The 19732-nt window shown below is 43.7% G+C and overlaps 1 protein-coding gene across 1 annotated transcript in view; it reads right to left on the bottom strand.

The window, feature by feature from the left end:
* Positions 1 to 19732, bottom strand: part of agk (acylglycerol kinase) — a 58632-nt gene that overhangs the window by 33186 nt on the left and 5714 nt on the right. Inside the window, exons 2-4 of the mRNA XM_086008966.1 lie at positions 15526 to 15565; positions 4680 to 4759; positions 3141 to 3216 (exon numbers count right to left, since the gene is read on the bottom strand). Coding sequence (XP_085865092.1) covers positions 3141 to 3216; positions 4680 to 4759; positions 15526 to 15565 — 196 coding nt within the window. The remainder of the gene's footprint in view (positions 1 to 3140; positions 3217 to 4679; positions 4760 to 15525; positions 15566 to 19732) is intronic.

The following is a 19732-nucleotide window of genomic DNA, read 5'->3' as shown; positions in this document are numbered from 1 at the left end:
CAGAGGTCATCAAAATGTCCTCCACCACCACGGAGAAAACTATTGCAGTCCTACGGACCATCTTCGCCAGGAATGGCTTGCCAGAACAGATTTGCTCCGACAATGGGCCACAGTTTGTGTCCGAGGATTTCCGGAGGTTTCTGAGGAATAATGGGGTGAAACATTACACATCTGCCCCATATCATCCAGCCACAAATGGATTGGCTGAGAGGTTTGTTCAGACCTTTAAAAAGGCAATAAAGGCGATGTATAACGACGACATACCACTACAACACAAGGTAGATAATTTCTTGTTTGCTTACCGGAATGCGACACATGCAGTCACCAACCAAACTCCAGCCATAATGTTCTTCAACCGAAGGCTAAGATGTCACCTGGATTTGCTCAAACCAAACATAAGACGAGATGTTGAGGATAAGCAATTCCAGCACATCAATGAGAAGCCAACCCGGAGCTTCAAGATAGGGCAACCAGTCTTGGCCCGCGACTACCGAACAGAAAAATGGCAGCCAGGAACGATATGCACACAGTGGACGTTGGAGAGAGCATCGTGAGACGCCATGCTGACCAGATTCTAGAGTCACAGGAACAAGCCAAACCTATACCACGAGCATGTGCACCTGGTAATGAACCCGAAGTACAGATTGCGTCTACCTCAGAAGCAGTGGTATTGGAAGCTGACGAACCAACCAATGACAATGAGCCAGAATCGACTCCGCCGCAAGAACAGGGTATTCGAGAAAGGCGCTATCCAGTAAGGATCAGGAAGCCTCCTCAAAGACTGAACTTATAAATAAATAATTATTTCAGTTGATGTATATAGTACAGAGAAAATTGTAATTGTAATTAGTTATTATTTAGTTGTTAAATGAATGTTATGTACTGTTTATCTAAAAGGGGAGGAATTGTTGTGTATGTACCTTTAAAAGAACCGATTTTATACTGCAGTACCGGCAGTGACCACACCTGTATAAAAAGCCCTAGCAGGCTTCTGTACTTCAGTCTGACGTTTACCCTCTGTTCAGTAAATACCTGTTTTATTGTTCTCCTGCAGTCCGTGTATTATTGATACTCGGACACTACAGAGCAGGCAATGTAATCTGAAGTTTTGAAAGCTGTAAGGAGTATAGGAATCTAGAGAACAAATCATTTCTCAGTTGGAGCCACTGAAATTCTACTAAAGGAAGTGAGGCTGAGGAGAGACCCTCTTTGGAATGAGCATTGCAGAACCCCAGGGAGGATGGAAGGGGGCAGCAATTAGTGTGAATGCCACCACCATCATCCAGGACACCTGGAACCAGTACCAGAAGAATTTTAATGATTTTACCAGTTCAGCAAAGGTAATAGAATGCATCATTACCTTCCATTAATTCAGTGTATTAAGCATATATGGCGCTTTACCTTCTCACACTGTAAAATTTACACTTGTAAATCTTACCATGAATGCCAATTATGCAGCAGGGTGCAGTCCCTACCTTCACCTGGAAGTGTTCCTTTATTCACATCCTTACAGGCATTCAGCCCAAAATAATTCTCTCCTCTGCATGTTGCATGTACATGTCATCAAACCCACATGGGCTGCATGCTGACATCTGAGCATTACTTGTCATGTTAACAATTGTAACTTCTCACCTCTTCTAACCTGGTTACACTAGACAGCCCATAAGTGGAGAGAATATTTATAGTAGGACCTTCTAACATTTGTCCCCATACCCCATGGAGAGGAGGAAGCTCTGGGAAGGGAGGTTATAGAGGATGCTGGACGTAGGCAGATAGCCACCAGCTGAGGTTTATGAAAGTCTTCCCCTGCTCTTCCTTCTCATCCTGTTCTCTCATTCACTTACTGACAACAAAATACGTCACTCCTTCTACTGAAAGTTACATATGTTAACAACTCATAAGGGCACTATCGTAACCTATTTTCCTTTTCTCTTTGGCCAATTTTCCCAGAGGAAGCCTGGCTAGGCCCCACTATATTCTAACATGCCAGCACTTCATAGCACACACTCACTCTATCCCTCCCAAGCACAAGCTCAGATAAATCCACACTGAGATTGAAGACACTTTAAGTTCCTCGGAGTCCACATCACGGAAGACCTCTCCTGGTCCCTTAATACCTCCTCTCTGGTGAAGGCGGCCCAGCAGCGCCTATATTTCCTAAGGAGGCTGAAGGGATGTAACCTGTCACCCCTGATCCTCTCTAACTTTTACCGCTGCACAATAGAGAGCATCCTGACGAACTGTATCACAGTATGGTATGGCAGCTGTAGCTACTATGACCGGAAAGCCCTGCAGCGGGTAGTCAAAACTGCCCAATGCATTACCGGCACCCGACTACCGACCATAGAGCACATATACCAGAAACGCTGTTTCCGGAGGTCACGGTCCATCATCAAAGACCCTACCCACCCCAGTCTGTTCACCCTCCTGCCATCTGGGAGACGCTACAGATGTATTCGCACCCGTACGACCAGATTTAGGAACAGCTTCTTTCCCAGGGCTGTCATCCTACTGAACTCCACAAATAAACTCTAAAGCCTGCACATCTGCCAATGCACTTTATTATGGTTATGTTTATGTTAATGTATTACAAGCCAAATGTATGTTGAATGTTTAAATGTCTTAATCTAAATGTACACTCTCGGGAGCCGCAAGCCTACATTTCGTTGTACTGCACTTGTGCACCAACAATGACAATAAAGTTGATTATGATTATTATTATTATTATTATTATTATAATAGAGGGGAACCAACAATACTAGTTTAAAAATCACTTAACCCTTCACATCACAACCCTAATCTAACCATTGCAAGTTAGGATTCCATAGCATCTCTCTTTGATATGCCCTCTTTCTAAGCAGTGAAAATGCCGATAACATTTCAAGATCTAACTTAAGACAATTGCCTATTTATCAAATTACTGTAATTGAATTAAGTGTCATTTTTTCATCTATTTGATTGTACAGTATTAGGAAACCCTAGATTGATATATTTAAGAGTGTGAATCAGCTATAATTGCAGTGTTATGAAATTTACTATGTATCTTACTGTGCAGGTCACACTGGGTGTCACTTCATTCTGGGTTTTTGTCACTCCGAGTATAACTTTTACTGAAGCCAATTTCTTGACTTTATCCTCACCTTAACCACAGTTATGTCAAGCCCAGCAAGGTGTAAAATTGGTGCTGCGTTCTGTTCAAAGAGATCTCTTGCTTTTCTGAAAGGATTAGACAAAAACATTAGCGATTAGAGCAACACATCTGTGGATTGATTCTAGTACTCCTCTATTTCTGTGGAATTACTTAGTAATATTTCTCCAGAAAATTAAATAGCAAAGTGCTGATATTTCTCAATATTATTTGTATATTCAATCAAGAGTGTAGCAACGTGACTTTATGACCACTTTACAACCATGACACCTCTCAAAACAAAACATACATGCAGCAGCTACAAGAATCAGCAACGGTTTCTTGAGCCCTACTACCAAATCATGTGCCAACAGCTGAGTTACATATGTGTTTTTACTGATTTGTTCAAGAGTGTTATGATGATTCATAAATAATGAAAACAATGAGCTAGAAACCAGTTACTAATCTCTTTCTCAGAGTTTGCTGGTGCCTCTCTCTAACCTGTCATTTAGAGTGCATTTACACTACAGATTTAGCGTTGGTTTTCACTTCACACCTATGTTAAAGAAAGGAAGAGCATTTATATAGCACTTTTCGCAATTTCAGGAAATCCCAGTGTGTGGGACCATGCTGTGCGTAAATTGGCTGCCGTGTTTCCTACATTACAACGGTGACCAAACCTCAAAAGTACTTAATTGGCTGTAAAGTGCTTTGCGATGTCCCGAGGTCGTGAAAGGCGCTATATAAATGCAAGTCTTTGTGTAGTGTAGTACATTGTTTTCATCTTGATGCCAATTTAACATACTTAAATAATCAGGCTTTTAATACATTTCAATAGTTAGTATGAATGGTCATCCAAGTTTCTAACTCTGACTCATTGTGCTGTAAATATGTTTAGGCGCCAGAGAGATTACATTTTGTTACTGTTACATTTGATTGCAGAGAAGGTCACAGAGTTTTATTTTCTAACTAACACTTTATTTATTTAATTTTATTAATTAATTAATTAATTATTAATTACATTTATTTAATTAGAAGTTGTGAGTTCCTCACGATGCTCTCCCAGTGCGGCCACCCTGTAACCAGAGGTTATTCTAGAAGCCTGGGTAGAAATATCAATGTAATTACTGTAGAAATTACTTTTTTTTACATTATTGCTTGTTCATTTTATGTGCTGTCTTTTTTATGTCTTTTATTTATTTTATGTCTGCTTTATTTATATTTAAAGTATGTATGAGTGTATATGTCGGTATGTGTTTTTTTTGTGATGGCGCCGATGAAGATGGCTGCCGTCCTTGCGAGCTCCGTGCGTACCAGGCAGCTAAGTGTTCTTGCTGCTTGGTGCTCTCGGCTCGTCAAGAAAAAAGCGTTTCACTGACTAGATTACACTTCTTGGATTTAGTTATGTGACCAATAAAAATTGAAATTGAAATTGAAATTAAAAACATGACAAATTGTTCAAAGATATGTTGTTAGAACTGGATGATAAAATGCACTTATAATGTGCCATAAAAAAACAGCTGGCATGACTGACCTCAGAAAAATCTCTTACCCTTTGCAAGCAGCAGGGTTAAGAAAGACAGTGGCTTTCTTCACCTTATCATTGATCGGTAGAAGCTGGTTTCCATATTCCTGAACAGAAACATAGGCAGTTTATCAGAGAAAGTACACATACTACAAAAGGAAAAGCAAAAATATTTCATAGAATCAGCAGAAAATAAGATGACCAGGTTTGCGTACTGTTCTTTCACCATTGGGACATGGGTCCCGATTCAGCCCTGATCAATAGATTGTACAGGTTCTACACAAAGTGAGCCTGGGGCAGTCTAAACCCAGTTTCTAGTGATCACAGGCTCCACTGCATACATCTGCCCGAAAATGGAACTGAAATGTTAGTCTCACTCAAGAAAAGCCATATAAATTATTGAATTGGGAAATAGAAATGATATGCTGGGACAGCAGGGGGTTCTATTCTGCAGCTGGAGTAAAGATTCATGGGGGAAAAATGTGCGCCGCCAACAGAATTGCCGGTCTTACCGGCAACCCAAGTTAACGGCTGCCGAAAATGACCGCAGCGCTACCATTGAAAAATTCACGCTGGGGGTTGGCGATGTGGAGCGCCCTCCAGTTGGCATTGCTGCTTCTTACAGCCTCTTGGAGCGAGACTGTGGAGTTAAAGGGGCTATGAATTAATGGGGCAATGCATTCAGAAGTAATAAAAATTACAATGCAATGAAAAAAATGCAGTTTTCAGCCCCTACTGCTTTTTCAATAAAAAATTTACCATTAAAAAAGTCCCAAATAGGATTCTTCAGCACTTAAAGCTGAATTCCCTTCAGAGCCTCAAAAAATGGGAAAAGTGCTTTAGCACCAACACAAATGGCTCAGCAAGCCAGGGAAGGAGCACCCAGGGTCTCGCACACAGCACTCCAGCTTTATGCAGGGGGTCAACACTGCAAGAGAGGTCCTCTACCCCAAGGGGCTAGAAGGCCCTCCAGAAAGAAGGATGTGGGACTACATCACTGAGGCTGTCACTGCCAGCAGTGTCGCTCCCACCACCTGGCTTCAGTGCCTAAAGAAGCTTCATGACCTCAGACCAGTAGTCAAAGTCAGTGAATGCATCTTCAAAAGCCGTCTCCTACCAACTGCATCACTAGCCTCACACTGCTCAATGCACGACATTCTCCCCCCCCCCCCCCATCCCACCAATCACTCACCTACCAACATTCTGTACCAATCACGAGGCACATCTCCCATTCCTAGCCTAACCTCACCCCCTTGAAGGACACAGTGCAGGCCATTCTGGGCAGGAGCATGATTGAGCCTTGGCCAGCGGTGGGGCTGAAAGGATACAAGATGCTGGTATCCTCGGACGTTATCCTCCTCCTCGCATGCACTTCTTGCTTTCCCGCCCTCCCCTCACCACAACTGCATGCTGGTGCCTTCCTCATTTCACACACCCAAAAATGCAACCCACCCAGCCAGTGGGTGACAAGAAGAGGGAGAGGAGAGTGAAGAAGAACAAGGTGACGACTGATTTGACACTCCAAGCACCAGCTCCTCAAGGTTGACCAGCAAGGTGGCGGGATAGCTGGTTGCTGGGTTCCGGTCCCACTCCCAGCTGCAGTCGCCCTGTCAAAGGGATTTTCCCTTGATTAGCTTTGTTAAGCCCGCCCTGCGGGCTTCCTGGCCAATTAACAGGAAGCGGGTCTGATGACGCGTCATCAGCCGGTTTCCTTAAAGGAATCACGGCCACATTGAGTTTGACATTGAGGTGCTGCAAACACTGACAAGCACTGTACAAAGGTGGACGGTTGCACCCAGGCTCTCCAATGACTCCCTCCATATGCTTATGGAGCGTGTCACAGCACGCAGGGAGGTTCTCTTCCCTTCCAAGGGCGGAGGAGACCGCCCCAGGACACCAACGCAGTCTGGTTGCACATTGCACAGGAGGGCAAAAGCAGTGATGTCGTCAGGAGCCCCTGGCTGCAGTGGCGCCAACCTTTCAATGATCTCAGTGGAATTCGAAACGTTACTGTAAAGCCACACTCAAACTCACCCTGCTGTGCCATTCAACACATCCCCATTACTCTGCCTTTCATACCCTTCTCCTGCACATCTTTACTCACACCAACTTATCTTGCACCTCCACCCAACCCTATCTACATCATCACTTCCCCGTCTCACTAGCCACCCTTCACACTCACCCTCATCCTCATCCTACTGCAAGCATACCAACTAACAACACACAAGGGTAGGCACTTGAGAGGTTTAGCCAATATCCATGTGAAGTTTCTGGTAATGTGTTGCCATAGTGAAATCTATATTTTCAACACTGCCCCTTATTGGACAGATCTGTGCGCACCTTGAGAAGTACAGGAAACTTTGTGTTATCCGGAGGCTAAATGTCCGGCAAGCTTGAGCCACCGGCAAAAATCAGGAGCCGTTTCGTTAGGTTTTTTTTCTTTTCGTTGCTTTTTTCTCAACAGTCAAGCTCTGCAAGGTCTCGCTGAAGCTGTTGCTAAGCTACAGAGACGCTGGCAAGGTACGGCCGACTGTTTAGAAGCTGTTGCTAAGCAACAGGGTTTGTTGCCAGATACGGAGCTCAAAATCTCCGTATGTTTCAACATTAGTGCTAGTTTGTCCGGCAGTTTTGATCCAACGGCAACAGCTCGGTCCCGCCGGTGCTGGATAGCACAAAGTTTCCTGTATCTTACTGAGTTCCAGTGAATGTTGAAACACAACTCTCTCCCCCCCCCCCCTCCCCTATAGTGATAAGTGTGCATGGAATGGCTGGGACATTAAAGGGATGCTTTATGGTGCTGGTGTGGGATGGTGTCAACCTGACACATCATGTGGCAGCCAGGGTTTACAGCATCAAGTGAAGTAAATCTGGCCATGGTGATGCCATTGCTGGCCTACTGGGCAACAATGTTGTCAGGGGCTGATGCCCTGTGTCCTGTGCAGCATCAGTTGATGGCAGAGAAGGTTGGTGTTGTTGCTGGTGCTGCTGGTGTGCCTGGTGATGTTGGTGTTGGGGCTGAGTGTGGAAGGAATCAGAGGAGCAAGGCGAGATAGTTTCTAGGGCACCGATGTTGCTGCAAATAGATGGCAGCTGCAGGTGAGATAACAGAAGCGATCAGTCAATGGTGAGACAGGTTGTTCCAATGAGGTGGCACTGGACATACAGTTGGCTTTAAACGCTTGCAAGCTAAAGAAATCTCTATATGTATTACAAATGTAACCAACAGTTTGTGCGCTCGGAAACTGACCATCTGCAACATGGCATCCTTTACACCACTTCTGCAGCTGTCAGCTTATCAGATACATCAGAACAGACTCAACTCACACCAGGGTGAGCTGGCGTGTGCCCCGAGCAGCGGGTAACCCGTGGGGGAGAACGTAAAATTGGAAGGAAGCCTCAAAATACTATAAAATTGGCTGTTAAACTATTTAATGATCTCAATTGTCTCCCCCACCGCTTGGCGTGGGGACCGTTCTCCACTGACAGGCCCTACCCGCTATCAATCTTTGCTATTTTGACAGTGGACCTGCCTCCAAACCCGCCCTCTGAGCGCCAGTAAAATCAAGCCCTGAAAGTCAGCAGCCTTCCACCAGCCATGCTGCAGCCACTGGGGTAGTACTGGGTGACATCAGTAGGATAGGCAAAGGCACACACAAGACAGTTACTAAGAGAATGCGTAAGGATGATTAGTTGATTTCTTGATGTCATATTGGATGGATAGATGTATAAAGTTGTATTGGAAAGTTTGCTTTGTGGTGGCTTTTATTTCAGCATCATGGCCAAGAGGACGCTGTGATGGTCAGTAACAGAGGGAAGATAAGGTGTGGGACTAATGTTGAAAGGGGAATTGGGGTTGTGGTCATTCAGACCGCAGGTGGATGATTCTATCCCGGATATCCCGGCCAGAAAGGGGCTGTCTGGGATGCTTCCTCCTCTTCCCTCTGCGAGCAGATGCTGTAAATCTGAAATGCCAGCATAAAATGCTGTAAATACTCAGCAGTCCAAAAGCTTAAATGCAAATTTAACTGAAAAAAGTGTGTCCCTTGAAGAGGTGCCGACCGCGCCTGTCAGTCTCTTTACACGCTGGGTATCCCTGGCATGGTTATGACCCAACTCAGCGCTAGGGTCGAAGTTGGCCGTGGTGACGTTAAGTCGGCGTTGCATGCAGACTGACTTCACCAATCTGCCATTTTTTTTTTTTTGCAGGGCACTAATACATACCGGCAGCACTATGGGGAGGACCAAAATGGAGAAACACCGCGGGACCTGCCACCAGCTGACGAAAGAGCAGCAGCTGCTCTGTCGCCATTTTTGGACGGTAACGGGTCGTGTAAAACCCCCGAATTGTTCACCCCATGTTCTTGGGTTATAGTAGAGGCATTTTCACTCAGCACCTGACACATACTGTGCCAGACATTGAAAAGATTTGCTGGGCAGTGTACTGGGAGTTCTACTCTAAATCTAATCCAGGTCATATCTGACATGGGAGTGCTCGATGCTGATACTGATGTTAAAAATGTTCTGTTAATAATACTCTCTTCCTTCACAAAAGCAACCACAAAATGCTCCAAAAATACAAGTTGGAATTCTAACCAGTTGGCATTTCACTTACTTATTTATTTTAAAATATTTTCAGACAAGTATCCAATCCCTTTACTGATACAATGAGGCATTTAGATTTATATTAATGTCAGCAAGGCGTTACAAGGTTGTAAAAAAACCTCAAGATTGGGTTAACAGTCATGTCAACTCCTAAAAGCAAGTTACAGCCCTGAAAATGCTTTCCAACTTTGAACATCACAAATAAGCAGCTAACTTTTATTTAACTTTCAGAGCTTTAAGTTTCCATCATGATCAACAACTGTCACAATGATGGTAGCTAGGTGGTTCTGTTCGGCTACATGTCACACAAGAGGAATGCTGGACGAGGTTTACAATAGCTGAAGAAATATAGAGCCTAGAAATACATTGGGCCAGAAATTAGGATCAGGGGCTTGCCGCGCGTGCAAGCCCCCGATGTGCACTTACCCGGCGCGCTGACATTTCAATCCTGGCCCGCATTGCATTTCCTGTCACTGACCCGCTTCAGGTTCTGCCGCGCTGTGCGTGCGTGACCCAGCGGCGTACTTAGTGTGATGAGCCGGCTGGGATCACGTGAGCACTGGGCAACCAATGGGAGGTTGCAAAAGTTCATTCATGAGTTTGATAGTAAGAACTGTCAAACTCATGAAAACTCCTGGCCCCAAAACACTACTTAAACTTGAAAGAAAATTTAAAAAAACACCGCACTACTTAAATAAACTATAAATAACTGTAAAAAACTATTTTAAATTTTGAAAAAAAATTATATAAAAAAATCGGGGCTAAAAATAGACTTACCTTACTGTAAAGTCTTCAAAAAAAAAGAACCTGTGGAAAATTTTTCTAATTTTACTTAATAGACCACTTACCTGTTAAAAGTAAGTACTTACGGCTGCTTTTTCCACGTGGGCAACTCTTCAAAAAAAAAGGCAAGTTCAGCGCGCACGCGCTACCTGAAACGTCGTACGCGTTCCGCCTCTTAACCCCTTGGGTCAGAGGAGAGGAAATGCCGGTTTTCCCCGCATACTGAAAACCGGCAATTCCTCCGGGCCCACGCGTGAGTATCCCGTCCGTACTCACGCGTTGGGACAGGAATTACTGGCCCATTGTATTTTACAGAAATGTAACATCTTGCATGTGTTTTACATATAGGATAACAATGGTGGTGCACGGAGGTCATACACAACTGGAAGGCCAGGAATTGTTAAAATTGCCATTTAAAAAAATCAGCATTGAAATTAAATGCATATTTTTAGTTCTGAAACATCCCAAAGTTCCTAATTTGGAGAGAGCAGAGCGCTTTAAATATTTAGACTCAACTATCACTCCAGACAGCAGAGACTCCAGAGTCGAGAACAAAAACTGCACAGGCCTTGCAAGCTGCTGGTAACCCCAAGATACAGTGCAATAGAAAAACGAGTCTACACACTAATGCAATGCTGCCTGTTCAATACTCATTGAAGGCAGCCCCACCAACTTTCTCAGCTTAAGGTATATGGAAATATACAGAAAGTTACTAAGCCAGTCCTGGAAATGCCATGTATGTGGTGCTGACAGAGTCATATAGAGTCATCTACTGAATAATCTTAGCAGCCGACAAACAGCAAAAATTGATTGCTCGTATTTTTCAGTTAGACGGAGGAAAGTTGTATAACAAAGCACAGTTCTTGGTACAACAAGACAAGGTAGGCCAAGGGTACATTGGTAACAGTCTTCAGGGAGCACTGCTTTGATGTTTTGCCAAGTGCTCTCTCAGCTGCACAAACTTGAGGGGGTTTTGAAGCATTAGAGTCATCTGGACAGAAAGATCTAACTTGAAAGTCTACATGTGATGAGAGGGGATGGAGAACAAGGAGACACACAGACAAGCAAAAAGTGTGCTACAAGGCAATGGCACGGTTATAAATTTCAGATCCGCACTAGATATTCTCTTGGATTCAACATCGCCAGTCTCTCCTATAAGCAGACCAATTGTCCCTTACAAGCAGTCCCCATCCACCACCACCCTCCTCTGCCTGGCTGAACTTGTTCTCACATTGAACAACTTCTCCTCTGACTCCACTCACTTCCTCCAAATTAAAGGTGTTGCTATGGGAACCTGCATGGGCCCTAGCTATGCCTGCCTTTTCATGGGATATGTGGAACATTCTTTGTTCCAGTCCTACTCAGGTCCCCTCCCTCACCTCTTTTTCCAGTACATCGATGACTGTATCGGTGTCGTTTCCGGCTCTCGCCCTGAACTAGAAAAGTTCATTCACTTTACTTCCAATTTCCACCCTTCCCTCACCTTCACATGGTCCATCTCCGACTCTTCTCTTCCCTTCCTCGGCTTCTCTGTCTCCATTTCTGGCGATCGGCTATCGACAAACATCCACTACAAGCCCACTGACTCCCACAGCTACCTGGACTACACTTCCTCCCACCCCGCTTCCTGCAAGGACTCTGTTCCATTCTCAGTTTCTCCGTCTATGCCGCGTCTGTTCTGACGATGCCACCTTCCATACCAGTGCTTCCGACATGTCTTCCTTTTTCCTCAACCGAGGATTCCCCTCTACTGTGGTTGACACAGCCCTTGACCGTGTCCGTTCCATTTCCCGCACTTCTGCTCCCACCCCTTCCCCTCCCTGCCAGAACCACGATAGGGTTCTCCTTGTCCTCACCTTTCAACCCACCAGCCTCCACATTCAAACGGCTCATCCTCCGCCACCTCCAACGTGATCCCACCACCAAACGTATCTTCCCCTCACCTTCCCTTTCAGCAGTCCGAAGGGCCCGCTCCCTCCGCGACACCCTGGTCCATTCCTCAATCACCCCGAACAGCCCTTCCCCTTCGCCCGGCACCTTCCCGTGCAAGCGCAGGAGATGCAACACATGCCCTTTTACCTCCTCCCTTCCCACTGTCCCGGGCCCCAAACACCCCTTCCAGGTGAAACAGCGATTTACTTGTACTTCTTGCAATCTAGTATACTGTATTCACTGCTCACGATGCGGTTTCCTCTACATTGGGGAGACCAAATGTAGATTGGACGACCGCTTTGCGGATCACCTCCGTTCAGTCCGCAAAGGCAACCGGAAGCTCAGGGTCACCCGTCACTTTAATTCTCCACTTCACTCCCACTCTGATCTCTCTGTCCTCGGCCTCTTACATTGTTCCAATGAAGCTCAATGTAAGCTCGAGGAACAGCACCTCATCTTTCGATTAGGCATTTTACAGCCTTCTGGACTCAACATTGAGTTCAATAATTTCAAACTGTAATCCCATCTCCCATTTTTCATGCTGTATGATTTTGCCACCCCATTTGCAACATTTTATCTTTCCTGCCTTTTACCTAAGCACAGTATGTTCCTTCAATTCCTTCCTCCCCTCCTCCCTGTCTCTGCACTTGGTAATATCTGTTACATCTCCAGCTTTTTCCAGTTCTGATGAAGGGTCCCAGACTCTGTTTCTCTCTCCACGGATGCTGCCTGGCCTGCTGAGTGTTTCCAGCATTTTCTGTTGTTATTTCAGATTTCCAGCATCCGCAGTATTTTGCTATTAAATCAAGACTTTAACTTTACTGCCCAATGTCTAGTCACAGGATAGTGTGAGCTGGGAGGGTAGTAACAAGCGAAAGCCCAATGCTACATAAACGAGATACTGTAAACTCACACCCACATGCATTCCCCCTATCTTCCAAATGTCAGACTGATAAACACTAGTGAAATAAGGCCAATTATAAATCAACTAGTTGATTTGTTTTTCATAGAATGTGTGAACGAGCAGAGGAATGATTACTGCAAATTTTAACTTATTTCGTAATGCTCCTCATAACAGAAAATAACAAAGCACGCCATACTGCCCCATTTGGTGGGCTAAATACATTTTCCATATATCTAGTCAGTACTGTGCTTAAGGAGAAAACTCTCTCTCTTTAGGTCAAACTTCATTGCCAGTTCTCGCAGACTTTAATCGGAAATGCCGGCATTTCCAATGTCCCTACGGGTGTGTACACAGCACGTACACACCCGTGGGGATCGGAATATCCGGCTCATAAAAGGGCTGGATTTTACCAGCCCTGAGGAGACGGGTTTGAAGGCGGGAGTGGGTCCCAACCCCACTCTGAACCATCTTCCCAGGAGGCAGTCCCCAACTCGCGCAGGGACCTGTCGCCTAGCGGCGGGAAGGGGATTAGAGCCAATTAACTGCCTGTTAACAGGTAGTTAAATAGGCTTCTCCCCATTTTCAGCCTGCTGATGCGGCCTTCCCGACGGCGGGAAACCAGGGTCAGTGAGGCGAGCTGTGGGTCCGCTGCAATGTAATTGTGCAAATGACAGCTGCAGAGGTAGCGTGATGGGTGCAATGGTGCACAGGTAAGTATGACAGGTGAGAGAATGTAGTGAGAAATATTTTTATTCTGTTTATATGTATCTGCAGGTGACAAAATTTGATGTTTCTGTGAAGCCTCATCTGATCGGGAGAATTGACAGATGGCTTCTGCAATCTCACATGCAGCTGCCATCTGTTTTCTCCTAAGGCGAGTCATTGGTGACCCTGGGTGCAAGGGCTCACCTTTGGACAGTGATTGTCAGTGTTTGACAGCACCTCAATGCTGTCAAACACTGACAATTCATCTGTCAAAAATTATGGGGCCTGTCCCTTTAAGAAAACCAGCAGATGAAGCGTCATGCACGGACGTCATCTGACACCGGCTTTCTCTTAATTAGCCGAGAAGCCCGCAGGGTGGGCTTAACAAGGCCAATCAAGGGAAATCAGACGTCGCTGGGGGCGCGACTAGAACCTGGAAGGCAGCAGTCCCATCCCCAACTCGTCTCAGCAGATAAAATCCAGCCCAGTGTGTTTCCTTCTTTGTTGGACAGAAAAGCAAAGGCTTAACCTCTGGCCATCTTTGTGTCTGAGGATTGACCAGTTGAGCTGCCAATAAAAGCAGTTACCGCCATCCTAGGAGTGGGCTCCTGCCAGCCAACCTGCTGCTGAGCTTGCATGAATGCAGCCATTCCAACATACTGCACATGCATGTTTACTGGAAGTGTTGGTTACGTCATTAACCAACTCCTATAGTCTCAAATGGCTGACAGTTTTAATGGCTAGCCTATCTCCTTACAGGAGAACTTATAAACAAACTCAGTCCCCCTTTGTCCCAGTGGCTCCAGCCACTACCAAGATTTTCAAAAACACTCGAACTTTGCGAAGTAACCCATAGAATCCTAAATCTGACTTTGTATCAAAAGCATATCACAGCGTAAACCAAAAATCCTGAAACACATTCGATGCATTATGTCCTTGCAATCTAAGAAACTGAAATATTCTAAATGTTCTTCATCCAAAAAGGACGGGGCAAGTGGTTTTCTTCCATTTTTCTCTATTGGGTGTCTCATGGCAGATGGATATGCAATGCTTATGTATGTGATTATACCTGTAGTGATACTGGGATTTATTTTAATTGCTGATACAGAAGTAGATCACCAACACCATTATCATAATCTACAACAAGCATTTATATAGCGCTTTAATAATGTAGAAAAACATTGCAAGGCATTACATAGAGGTGTAAGGAAAGAATGGTCATTGAGCCAAAGAACGAGATATTAGGAAGAATGAGCAAAAGCTTGGTCATTTTCTATTTTTGTTTCAGATTTCCAGCATTTGCAATTTTTTGTGATCTCCTATCACAGGCTTAAACACCAAAGCTATCTTCTGCATGGATCACATGGGTTAAAATCTTCCAATTTATACATTTCATCTCCAGAAATCAAACTCACTAATGCGTGGTGTGGAAGTGACTCTAAAGTACATAGTACTCACGCACAAAAGCAAGATACAGTCAATAATCTAGGGGTGTATGAATAATGCCTAGGCACGTACCCGTAGGCAACAGAACATTTCAACCACTTCTTCCAAAGAGAGTATCTAAGTCATTCTATCACCAAGCCAGGCAATGTAAAGCTATTTCTTGTAGGATAATGCATAAGGGAACACATCTGATCAGCTTGGCCACCACACCTCTGCTATTACACCCACACACTGGACTTAATAGGGTGGATTTTCTACTTGTCGCCCAGTAGTAAAACTGCCGTTGTGGATCGGCCGCCTGTAATAGGAGCCACACGATTTCCACTGAAAAATCACTGGAAATGAAAATCAGGCAGTCTGTATAGCAGGCGGCCGATCCACAATGCCAGTTTTATACCCGGGCAGAAAGTTTAAAGTCTACCCCAAAGCCTCAATGAGTGCAAAGAAAATTTGGTTTAATTATACAGCAAGAAAACGTCCGATAATTTGAGTTTGCCTTACCTGTGCTTCCTGACATGCTGCCCTACGCAAGAGATTGTCCCTGAATTAAACAAAAAAAGATATGTTAAGGCATCATATGCGATTTCAGACACATTCTTACTGAAAAGGTTATTAATAATAAGCTTTAAAAAAGAGTGACTACAAACCTTTAGGTGAAAATGTTCCACCTGATTTCACTTTGAGAGTTCCGAAGGTTGTGTTGCCTGCCTAGTGCCAGGGTTAAAGATATCTCCTCGCGGCTAGAGTAGAACTTGGAGTGGGGGGGGGGGGGTTGGATCCAGTTGCCGTGGTCCACATAGGAACCACGACATAGGTAGAACTAGGAACGAGGTTCAACTGAGGGAGTTTGAGGAGCTAGGATCCAAATTGAAAAGCAGAACCTCAAAGGTAATAATCTCTGGCATAGGGACAAACAGATTAGAGGTTCAAATGCATGGCTCAAAGAGTGGTGTGGGAGGAAGGGGTTTCAGTTCATGGGGCACTGGCACTAGTACTGGGGAAAGAGGGAGCTGTTCCGTTGGGACAGGCTCCACTTAAATAATAAAGGATGGGATAAAGACAGTAGAAAGGATCTTAGCTCTGAAAATCAAGAAGTAGAATCAGTTTGAGTGGAGCTAAGAAACAGCAAGGGGCAGAAAACATTGGTGAGAGTTGTTTATAGGCCCCCAAACAGTAGTTGTAATGTAGGGCAAAGTATAAATCAGGAAATTAGAGGCGTGTGTAACAAGGGTAATACAGTAATCATGGGGGACTTAAATCTACATATAGACTGGGCAAACCAAATTTGCAGTAATAATGTGGAGGACGAATTCATGGAATGTATGCAAGATAGTTTTCTAGATCAGTATGTTGAGGAACCAACTAGGGAACAGGTTATTTTAGATCTAGTATTGTGCAATGAGAAAGGGTTAATTAATAACCTTGTAGTAAAGGGGCCTTTAGGGAAGAGTGACCATAATACGATAGAATTTTATATTGAATTTGAAAGTGATTTAGTTAAATCTGAAACTCAGGTCTTAAACCTAAACAAAGCAAATTATGTAGGTATGAGGGGCGAGTTGGCTAAGGTAGATTAGGAAACTACATTAAAAGGTATGACGGTAGAGAAGCAATGGCTAGCATTTAAAGAATTAATACATAATTTACAACAAATATACATTCCTTTAAGGCACAAAAACCCCACAGGAAAAGTGGTCCAACCGTGGCTAACAAGAGAAGTTAAAGAAAGTATTAGATCAAATGTTGCTTATACTGTTGCTAAAAAGAGTAGAAAGCCTGAGGATTGGGAGGATTTTAGAATTCAGCAAAGGAGGACCAAGAAATTGATAAAGTATGGGAAAATAGAATGAGAGTAAACTAGCGAGAGACATAAAAACAAACTGTAAAAGCTTCTATAGGTATGTAAAAAGGAAAAGATTAGCGAAAGTAAATGTGGGTCCCTTACAGGCTGAGACAGGAGAAACTATAATGGGGAATAAGGAAATGGCAGAGAAATTAAACAAATACTTTGTGTCACTGAAGAAGACGCAATAAACTTCCCGGAAATAGCGGAGAACCAAGGGTCTATCGAGAATGAGGAAATGAAAGACATTAGTATTAGTAAAAAAAAGTACTGGAGAAATTAATGGGACTGAAAGCTGATAAATCCCCTGGACCTGATGGCTTACATCCTAGGGTTTTGAAAGAGGTGGCTATAGAGATAGAGGATGCATTGGTTGTCATTTTCCAAAATTCCATAGATTCTAGAACGGTTCCCGCAGATTGGAAGGTAGCAAATGTAACCCCACTATTTAAGAAAGGAGGGAGAGAGAAAACGGGGAATTACAAACTGGTTTGCCTGACATCAGTAGTTGGGAAAATGCTAGAATCTATTATTAAGGGCGTGGTAACAGGGCACTTAGAAAATAATAATAGGATTGGGCAGAGTCAACATGGATTTATGAAAGGGAAATCATGTTTGACAAATCTGTTGGAGTTTTTTGAGGTTGTAACTAGCAGAATAGATAAGGGGAACCAGTGATGTGGTGTATTTGGATTTTCAGAAGGCATTCGATAAGGTGCCACACAAGAGGTTATTAAACAAAATTAGGGCTCATGGGATTGGGGGTAATACTAACATGGATTGAGAATTGTTTATTCCTACTCTCTGTTTTCTGTCTGTTAAACGGGTCATTTTCAGGTTGGCATCAGTGCTTGGGCCTCAGCTATTCACAATCTACATCAATGATTTGGATGAGGGGACCAAATGTAATCTATCCAAGTTTGCTGATGATGCAAAGCTGGGTGGGAATGTAAGTTGTGAGGAAGATGCAAAGAGGCTTCAAGGGGATATAGACAGGTTAAGTGAGTGGGCAAGAACATGGCAAATGGAATATAATGTGGAGAAATGTGAAGTTATCCACTTTGGTAGGAAAAATAGAAAAGCAGACTATTTTTTAAATGGTGAGAGATTGGGAAATGTTGGTGTTCAGAGGGACCTGGGTGTCCTTGTACATGAATCACTGAAAGTTAACATGCAGGTACAGCAAGCAATTAGGAAAGCAAATGGTATGTTGGCCTTTATTACAAGAGGATTTGAGTCTAAGAGTAAATACGTCTTACTGCAATTATATAGGGCCCTGGTGAGACCACACCTGGAGTATTGTGTATAGTTTTGGGCTCCTTACCTAAGGAAGGATATACTTGTCATAGAGGGAGTGCAACGAAGGTTCACCAGACTGATTTCTGGGGTGGGGGGGGTTGTTCTATGGGGAAGAGATTGAGTAGACTAGGCCTACATTCTCTAGAGTTTAGAAGAATGAGAGGCGATCTCATTGAAACATACAAAATTCTTACAGGACTTGACAGGGTAGATGCAGGGAGGATGTTTCCCCTGGCTGGGGAGTCTAGAACCAGGGGTCACAGTCTCAGAATAAGGGGTTGGCCATTTAGGACTGAGATGAGGAGAAATTTCTTCACTCAGAGGGTGGTGAATCTTTGGAATTCTCTACCCCAGAGGGCTGTGGAGGCTCAGTTTGAATATATTCAAGACAGAGATTGATAGATTTTTGGATATTAAGGAAATCAAGGGATATGGGGATAGTGCAGGAAAGTGGAGTTGAGGTAGAAGATCAGCCATGATCTTATTGAATGGCAGAGCAGGCTCGATGGGCCGAGTGACCTACTCCTGCTCCTAGTTCTTATGTTCTACTCCTAACTTCCTCACTTTTTAATGTGTCACTTTTGACCAGAGTGAATAATTTTCCCGAATGAACTTTGTCAATTTCTGCCATTAATTCTTGAGAAGGCAACACCACACACTCAAAAAGCTAATTATTAATTGCCCTGCATCAGCAATCATAACTAATACATATTAATACAATGTCCTAATACAGGAGCCAGTGATTAAAATAACATTTCAATACTGATCCAGTAACATTAAAATATCACTGTAAATTTCATTGATTACTGGGGTAGTAATAATGTTACAATGTAACTTATTACTATTGTCCAGAAACACTGACCCCTGTAACCAGTGATAATAATGACAATCATATAATTACTGTCACAGTACCAGTGCTCACTGTAACATATTATTCCTGTTCCAGCACTGAGCAGTCACATTATAGGTAAACTCATATTAAAAGTCTTGCATCTAGTGCACAATTCCTGTTTATCACACTTACTTCCCATATCACAATTGTCACTTTTAGAAGAAATTACAGTACAATTGTGTCATGCCTGAGGTAACACATGGGTACTACAGTACTATGAATTCTTACCATTATACTTATCTTTCAGTCCTCCCAGCACTAAGTGATGTTGCCTCTCCTCAAAGCTCCAGCTCCCAAGTAAATTTAGATTTATTTCAATTTTAAGTTCACTTGAATTTACTTCTCTTTTAAATTTAAATTTACATAAGATCTCACAGGGCCTCAGTCTACTTTAATTGATTTTATTTAAGATCTTGGGTCTCACCTCTTCCTGCTGACCCACCACCCGCTCCCCACCCACCCCCCTAAAGCCTTGCCTGCCCTTCTGGGATCAGGGTACCCTGCCTCTCAGACTTCTGGACAAACTCATCTGCCTGCCCTTGCTGTTACTGATATTTCCCCTCTGACTGCCAGTATTCCCCCCCCCCCCAAAATCACATTTTCTATTAATTTTACTTACCTCTGGGCTATTTAACTTTGAAACCTTGCAGACTTCAGCCTAGGTTGCTAAGTTT

This window comes from Somniosus microcephalus, chromosome 16 (genome assembly GCF_052327205.1).
Source record: "Somniosus microcephalus isolate GS21.2 chromosome 16, FLI_Smic_1.0, whole genome shotgun sequence".
NCBI classification, from domain to species: domain Eukaryota; kingdom Metazoa; phylum Chordata; class Chondrichthyes; order Squaliformes; family Somniosidae; genus Somniosus; species Somniosus microcephalus.
Note: the sequence above shows the minus strand (reverse complement) of the source record. Positions and strands in the feature narration are given on the sequence as shown.